General features: G+C 48.9%; 1 protein-coding gene across 1 annotated transcript; it reads left to right on the top strand.

Moving 5' to 3' along the window:
• The first annotated feature begins 1,626 nt into the window (after positions 1-1,626).
• NPY2R (neuropeptide Y receptor Y2) lies at positions 1,627-7,450 on the top strand. Its single transcript, XM_037400456.1, has 2 exons — positions 1,627-1,672; positions 4,944-7,450. Exon 2 carries the CDS (start codon positions 4,980-4,982, stop codon positions 6,135-6,137), a length of 1,158 nt encoding a protein of 385 aa, XP_037256353.1. The 5' UTR covers positions 1,627-1,672; positions 4,944-4,979; the 3' UTR covers positions 6,138-7,450.
• The last annotated feature ends 900 nt before the right edge of the window (positions 7,451-8,350 follow it).

The raw sequence follows: 8,350 nt of genomic DNA, 5'->3' as shown, positions 1-8,350 counted from the left end.
TGTAGCATTTCACTACACTTCCCAAGACATTAGGAGAAGCAAAACCACACGTTAAGCTAGAAAGAGTGTGCAGAATAGAGCACGATAGCAACACCCCTGAGGTGAGCGAAACGCCACTATTGACTATTTGTAAGAGAAGGAAAGGGAAGAACTGAAGGCTGTTACAGCCATATATTATGCATCATAAATTACTAAAACTTATGCCATGTATTTACATCTGCTGATAGACCAAAAAAATAAACCCTACAATTAAATTGACTTGGGAAAGGAAATAAGCAGGGGTAGGAAAACTGAAACTCCTGGCTTGTTATTCAGTCATCAAAGACCTCTATTTTGCAACAAGCTGGGAGTATTCCATTAGCAGTCTCAGAAGTGCTGAAGGACTAAGAGCAAGGCCCTGCGCAAAGAGACAGCCTGAATTAGTAAAGATGCAAGGGGGTTCTCAAGACATGCTTTGAATTTCAAAACCGACGGCAAATCACAGTTGTTCCTTGATACTCTGTTTATGTTCTGTGCTCTTGATGAGAGCATAATATTGAGCTATAACCAAAGCAAGGCACTTTACCTTTGACAAAGGAAGAGCTCTTGAACAGTTTCCTTTGGAAGAAAAGGAGGACAGAAGAGGGAAGGTGATGTTGCCGATCCTTGAAACTACGAGAAATGTTAATGCAAATTTACCTAAGTGACAGAAAGCAAAGGAGCACTCCTGTTCTGGATAGCAGCTTTTGTAAGGTCCGGGAATTCTTCAAGCATCAGTGCAGTAGCCACGGAATAAGCCAAGCCTCCTGGTTCCTGTTGTTGGGGGCTACAGCTGGGGCTGAAGCCCCGTGTGGTGACCCAGGCCCTCAGACCCTGTGCGGATGAGACACTCCGCTGAGTCTCAGGAGTTTTACCTACAAGAGGTGCACCGGGCACACAGCAAAATGCTAAGTAGACCCTCCTGATGGAGTTAACGAAGCTGGACCCTACCAGAAGGACAGCAATGCTGGCTGGAGCTGCTCCCGCGTTAAGCTGCCTGGCAGGAGAGCATTTTTTTGGAAGGTTACTGAACACAGAACTGAAAACCCCAGCAGCTGTTGTCTTTACCTTTTGCAGCTTGGTAAATATGCAGCCTTTCATTTTGCTCTGGACAGAGTATGTAAGTGCTGTATGCATCCTTACACCTGCTCTGGCAGTACCTACATCTGCTTACGGGGAACAGCAAACCCGTGCAAACCGGGTGCTTGCAGCCGAGGGGTTTCAGCAGCTGTTCGGAGCTGTTTCCCGGAGCCGGGAAAGCCGGGAAAGCCGGGAAGCAGGCTCAGGCTCGGGCCCGGCGCGACCCCCACCCCCAGGCCCCCTTTCCGCGCCGGCAGCGCTGCCGTGCGGCCCCCCGGGTGCGTGGGGGCTGCGGCCGGCCCTGCGAGCGGGGCCCAGAGCCGCGCCCGGCGCCCGAGCCCGGCGGGTGGAGCCGCGTCCCGCCCGCCCGCAGCCACGGCTGCCGCGCCGGCCCCGCCGCCCCGCCCGAGCCCTTCCTCGGAGCCCTGCCCCAGCCGGCGGGGCCGGGCCGGGCCGGGCCGCCCCGTCCCGCCCCTCCGGCGTGCGGGGGCCGCCGCCGCCGCCTCCAAACTTTCGACGGGGCGCGCCGCGCCGCTGCCCCAGCCCCAGCGCCAGGGAGGAGAGGGCCGCCCCGGTGAGTGTGCGGGGGGCGGCGGCGGCGTGCGGGGGGACCGTGCCGTGGGAGGCGGGGGCAGCCGGGCCTCCGCGGGGCGAGCGGGCTGCGCGCCCTGCCCTGCCCTGGGCACCGGCTGCCGCGGCGGGAGCCGGCGGTGGCCACGCTCGGGGCGGGAGGGGGGTGAAAACGGGGAGGGGGTGAAAACGGGGAGGGGGGGCCCGAGGGGTGCGGCCGGCGCGGGGCGGCGGGTTGGAGTCCCCGCCGCTCCCGGCTGGGGTCCCCGCCGCGCCCGGTTGGGGTCTCCGCCGCTCCCGGTTGATGTGCCTGCCCGCCGCTCCCGACTGGGGTCCCCGCCGCTCCCGGCTGGGGTGCCCGCGGAGCCGGTTGATGTGCCCGCCGCTCCTGGCTGGGTCCCTGCGGAGCCGGCTGGGGTGCCCGCCGCTCCCGGCTGGGGTGCCCGCCGCTCCCGGTTGATGTGCCCGCCGCTCCCGGCTGGGTCCCTGCGGAGCCGGCTGGGGTGCCCGCCGCTCCCGGTTGGAGTGCCCGCCGGCCCGGCTGGGGAGCGGGGGGGAGCGGCGATGCCCCGGCTGCGCGCTTGCCGCTACCGGCGGCTTCAGCACCCCCAGCCGTTCCCCAACGCAGGCGCTGCGGTCCCGCTGGAAACCTGCGATGCCGCGTTCCGTGCTCGGCACTCGCTCTCGGCACCGAGGTGGGTCTCTGCGGGCTTTCCTCGGCCCCAGGTGAGGTGCAGTGTGATGCCCACCCCTGAGGACCTGGCTGTGGGGGAAAAAGCAAATGGGACAAACCCCCCAGTGCCCGTGCAGTGTGCAAGGTGTGCAAATAGATGCTGTCAGCGGGAGGGTTTACACCAAAAAAGAGCAGAAAGGGTCCTGTGGCACACTGCCTGAAGTATCAAACGCCACTGCGGTTTCCCCCGCTGGTTCTTTGCCCACTGACCGTCCCACCGACAATGTCGGGCTCATCCAGTTCATTTCATCGCTTACGGACAGGCCAGCTCATTTCTGTGTGAAACCCTGCTCATTCCCCCTACCTCCCTCAGCTTTTGCTTATTGACAAGACCCAAACGCCTTTCATCAGCTGAAACAGGGCAGTGACAAAGAAAATAAAAGTGGCAGAATAAAGAATGCTTTGCTAAAAAAATAAAAGGGGGGCGTGTGCTGGAAGTAGGAATTGAAAGTCAGGGACTAGAGAAACAGGTGACAATATTCTTGGGAAGAAAGGGATGCTATGTTCTTTGGCTGAGCTACATCCTCCTGCCTGGAAGGAAGGGAAAAACCTGTGAAATTTGCCTTCCCTCCCACCCTTTTGCTACAGTGTATAAATATGACCTGCCTTTATTTTGCACTGAAAAAATTATGAGATTTTGGAGCACCTGAGAGTCCTAGGACCTCACCAAATCTCTACATTAATGATACATGCAAGGATACTCCTTGGGTGTAGGTACACAGGTCGAAGGAAACTGCTGAGCAGAGTTCTGAACTTCTGCATAGTCTTGGCTGTGCAAATTGTGGTGGATCTTTTAATTTTTTAAGCTGGTGGACCAAAGGTGTATTTATGAGGAATCTGTGCTACCCGTGCTTAAGCTAGTAGTTGATAACTGCTTATATTACTAAAATCGGCAGAGTAAGCTTGCACGAACAGCCGACACTGATACGTATCTTGCAGTGTTTTGCATCTCAGGCTTACCCTATTAATTGTGCAGTAAATGCAGAGACCCTATAGCTTAATTCTGACCAGTTTAGTTGGGGGAAAAATGCCTTTCAGCCCATTCTAACTGTTGCTTTTGCAAAAAGAGCTTGCACTGAGAAATCCTTTGGAGTATTGTCTGAGATGCAAGCAAACACGATGGGCTCCATCACCTGCTGGTAGACAACCTTCCTTTCTGTTCAGAAATTACACCTAAGGATGCCACTCACAGATAGTTAATGGGGACAGAGGTAGGGATGACAGCCTACAATAAAGTGAATCTGATTTTTTTTTTTAAAAAAAAATCCCATCTGAAACCAAAGGCATTAATAGCTAGGCTGTCTCTTTAGGCAGACCTGAATTTGTGACGAATTAAGCTATGTGTAACACCTGATGGCCAGACGGTGACATTTCTTCGCTACTCTCGCTTTCCCTTCGGGAATGTATGAATGGGGAAGCAGAGCTGGTAACTCAGGTGTGACTTTCCCCTCCGCAGCAGCCAGTGGTGTTTTATTGGTGAGCCTGCTGGGCATCGGCAGGTTCTTAGCATTTTCCCAGGTCAAGCCAAGGAGTCCCCAGGTGCACGGTGCCCGCTGAGCATGCCACCCATGGTCTGGGCAGCCTGGGTGGGGACATGCCCATTTTATTTAAGACTGAAGTCTGAGTCAGCAGTTAACTGTAAAACATCCATGTATCCATCCGTGCCTGCTGAAGTCTTAGGGCAGCATAGAATTTGGCTCAGCCTGCGTGGGGAAGGCAACAAAATGTGATTTTGATGCCAGTGGTGGAATTTTTACTGACATTGGCAGGGGAATGATTAGCTTTTCTCTATGACTGCAGTCAGAAACGAATCCCTGATCGGCAGCCTCCAAGGAGCTGTGTTTTCTCAGACATTACACAGAAAGGAAATATTATATATAACTGAGTTTTAATTGTTTCTTGAGTTAATTTCAGCATGAATAGGTTACACAGTCATTTCAGAGAAATGCTATTATTTCAGTTCTGTTAGAGTGGTATTTTTCCTTGCCTTGTGGCACAAACTTTCCTGAAAGAAAGTTTCTTAAAGAAAGACCTTGGTAATTAGTTCTGTGGTATCAAGGAGGGGAGTAAACCTGTAAGAATTCAGTAACAATTTAAAGGAAACACTTTCCATTAAGGAAAAGCCGGAAGATTATTATGCTAATAACAGTCTGGATGGTGCCGTGCCATGTAGAATTCCCATAGGTATTAATGGAAGTTTTGTGCTAAATCAGCAGTAGTTTTAGGTAGTGGATTGTAAAAAAAAGGATATGCCGCCCAGCAGGATCTTAATCCTTCTGCATTTACTTAGGCAAACTTTGTCTTTGAAATGCTTTTGAAATCTGTCCCAATTTTCAGCAGGAGTCATGCCTGAATAATATTATGGGATCGGGCTTCAAATGTGAGGGCAACAGAATTTAAATATATTAAGACAGATCTCTTAATCCTGCGACGTAGAATGTGGGTTAGAGGAGGAAAGAGCTGTAGCTTTAGCTTGTTACTTCTTGTCTTAGCCACTGAGGACTGATTTCTCCACGTGTTCTTGTACTCTTTTTGTTTTCAGGGCCAACTCTGTTGCTTAGACCAGGCTGCTGCAAGGATGGGGCGCCTGGAAGTAGGAGGTGAAGAAAACCAGACAGATGAAACGAAGATGGAGCTGTTCACCAAGCTGTACTTGCCGAGATACACCACACCGCTCAACGAATTGGCTCTGGACCCTAAACCAGAACTGAAGGACAGCACAACGCTAGTTGAAGTGCAGATAATCCTCATCTTCGCTTACTGCTCCATCATCCTGCTGGGGGTGATCGGGAACTCCCTCGTGATCCACGTGATCATCAAGTTCAAAAGCATGCGCACAGTGACGAACTTCTTCATTGCCAACCTGGCTGTGGCTGACCTGCTGGTGAACACGTTGTGCCTGCCCTTCACTTTGGTTTACACGCTGTTGGGCGAATGGAAACTGGGCCCGGTCTTGTGCCACCTGGTGCCTTATGCCCAGGCTCTTGCCGTGCATGTGTCTACTGTTACCTTGACTGTGATCGCTTTGGATCGGCACCGCTGCATCGTCTACCACTTGGAAAGCAAAATATCTAAGCGGATCAGCTTCCTGATTATAGGAGTTGCCTGGGCAGTCAGCGCTCTGTTGGCAAGTCCTCTGGCCATCTTCCGTGAGTACTCATTGATTGAGATCATTCCTGACTTCAAGATCGTGGTCTGCTCTGAGAAGTGGCCAGGGGAGGGGCAGCTCAACTACGGCACCATCTACAGCATCTCCATGCTCCTGATCCAGTATGTGCTGCCGCTGGCAGTCATCTCCTATGCCTACACCTGTATTTGGACCAAGCTCAAGAACCACGTTAGTCCTGGGGCGGGGAATGACCACTACCACCACCGGCGGCGGAAAACCACCAAGATGCTGGTGTGTGTGGTTGTGGTGTTTGCTGTCAGCTGGCTGCCATTTCACACCTTCCAGCTAGTCAGTGACATTGACAGTCAGGTGTTAGACCTGAAAGAGTACAAACTCATCTACACAGTGTTTCATGTCATTGCCATGTGCTCGACATTTGCTAACCCCCTTCTCTATGGCTGGATGAATAACAACTACAGGACGGCCTTCCTCATGGCCTTCCAGTGTGAACAGCGGCTGGACTCCATCCACCCTGAAGTATCAGCGGCTTTCAAAGCCAGGAAGAAACTAGAAGCAAAGAGGATTCAATTCCCCGGAGACTCTTTCACACAACCTACCAATGTCTAAGATGGCTGACTTTAAAGAAGAAACGAATACGTTGTGGACAAAGGGATATATCCGTTTTGACACGTGCATTTTTAATGCATAATTTTATTCATAAATGGTGAAAGAAAAGTAGCAGGTATGATTTGAGGGGAGTTGATTGGCATCAAGAGTATGTAATTGTTACAACTGCAAGGAAATAGAAGGGAGCGACTTTGTTTATGGCCGTCTCTAACAGGGCAAGAGACGCTCCCATCCCTCCCATCTCTTTTTAACAAGTCTGAATGCCAAAGGCAGAGTTTGCTGGTTTTGCTATAGGAAGGCAAACAGCTGATTTGTAGCACAGGAGTATTGCTGGTGGGAGCAGGTAATTTTTATATTGGGTATGGAGATCAGGGAGAGCAGAAGTCTGCCAGGAGAATGAAGCCTGTCCGGGGGGAATGGACTGTGCTGGTTAAATCTCAAATTTTTCAGACCCCTTCTCTCCCACAGGCATCTTTTGCAAAGATAAGGGAATTAAGAAGAGAAATATTCTTCTGGTTTTTGACTTGTACTGAAGTACTTCAGACCACAGCATTTGAGATGTATTAGGGCAAAAAAAAAAGAAAAGAGAAAAGGAAAACACCCCCCACCCAAACAACAGATTCAATGTGAAGAAAGGTCAACTTTCCACATAAAATTAAATGTGCATTTTCGTCAGTCAAATGGGGAAAAAAGTCATTCCTTAAGAATTGGCTGTGGTTATGCTGGTGAGAAAATCACGAGCCTGTGACCTGATCAGTAATCCCCTTCCGTATCCCTACCTTTCATTCTGTGCTGGGAATAGCTCGCAAACGCAGTGCTTTAAAGTGGCATTTGAGGGCAGGGGATGCAGGCTCAGGTCTTCTGTGAGCACTTCATAAACTGCCAATATTTTCATTTTCAGGACCTGCTTAAATGTCTAATGTGTTATTAACTCCACAGGCTTTGAATTGTTGCTGCTTTCTCCCTGGATAATAAAACAGCAGATAATTTTGGTCCTCTGGAAAGGCTGCTAAATGGTAATGTGCTTTTCCTTATTGTGATTTTATGTCACACACTCATCTCGTCTTGGAGCTTTTTCCATCTTTAGACTTTGTAAAAATTAAGAACATCTGAATGACTGTAACCTAATAACAGTATGCTAGGTTTATGTGATAACTTATCAGTTATTCTGCATGCGGTAGTTAATAGTTAAATTCCTTTTTTGCTCAGGTATAAAATTTTAATGTTTACTGTGTTGTACACAGCAATGTTCAACTCTTCTGTGTCTTTGTTTAGCCTCTTTGAAGTCATTAAAGAGACGAAGAAATTTTCAATCTATATTTATTCCAAGCTGTCCTGTTGCTTATCTAGAATAAAAATAAGTGTGATACTTTCACTTGGAGTCTCTTTGCAGAGCTACATTTCAGCTGCCTCATTTTTTTCTCTCCATTTGATGTTGTTCCTAAATTCATTGTGTTCTCTCTTGCAAATTAAAAACCAACAAAACTCCAGTACTGAAGTGTTAACAGTGTAATGAATGGTATCAGATCCTTAGCAAGTGAAGAAATTAATCTTTCTGTATGCAGTATTTGGTGCCATCCTTTAAATATCCATGAAATCTTTTGGACTTGCATTTCCATGAACAGAGAAAGGAGGTCTGGAGAATTAGCTAGTGTTTACTCAAGCAGGAAAAAGTATCCATCATTCTTAAACAGTTTTACAAAACCAGATTAATTCTTTAACCATGTTGAGAACATGATATTGTCCACAAGTTATTTTTGTCTGAGTATTAATAATATCCAAAATGTAAGCTCAGAACCATTATGGATGAGGAAGGATTACAGAAATGTGTGATTATTATGGACATCAATCATATGTATCAGTTACAGTTGACTCTGAACCCTTCATCAAAAGTATTATTGCCACAAATAGCCTCCTTTATTTAAAAAGCAAATAGTTTAAAAGTTCCATTGAGACCCTTTTAAGCCTGTTAGAGTGTGGTATGTAGACAGTTTTGAAGTAACCATGACAGTATGTGCTAAAGCTGCAATTGTCTGGCTAATTCTCCATAATTTTAAGTCTGCTTTACGTCATCCTGTATGAAAGTGATTAATTACAAATTATCTTTCAGTCTCTTTCGTGGTATCTTTATTTTACTGCTTCCTGCGCTTTCTCTGCAGCCGCCGCGTTGAGCCAAGGTTGGCGCACTAATGTACTGCATTGCTGTCTCCCGT

The sequence above is a fragment of the Falco rusticolus genome, chromosome 1 (assembly GCF_015220075.1).
Source record: "Falco rusticolus isolate bFalRus1 chromosome 1, bFalRus1.pri, whole genome shotgun sequence".
Taxonomy (NCBI): Eukaryota; Metazoa; Chordata; class Aves; order Falconiformes; family Falconidae; genus Falco; species Falco rusticolus.
Note: the sequence above shows the minus strand (reverse complement) of the source record. Positions and strands in the feature narration are given on the sequence as shown.

Excerpts from the sequence above, each read along its gene's own strand:
- NPY2R (XM_037400456.1), top strand. The coding sequence starts at position 4,980 with ATGGGGCGCCTGGAAGTAGGAGGTGAAGAAAACCAGACAGATGAAACG.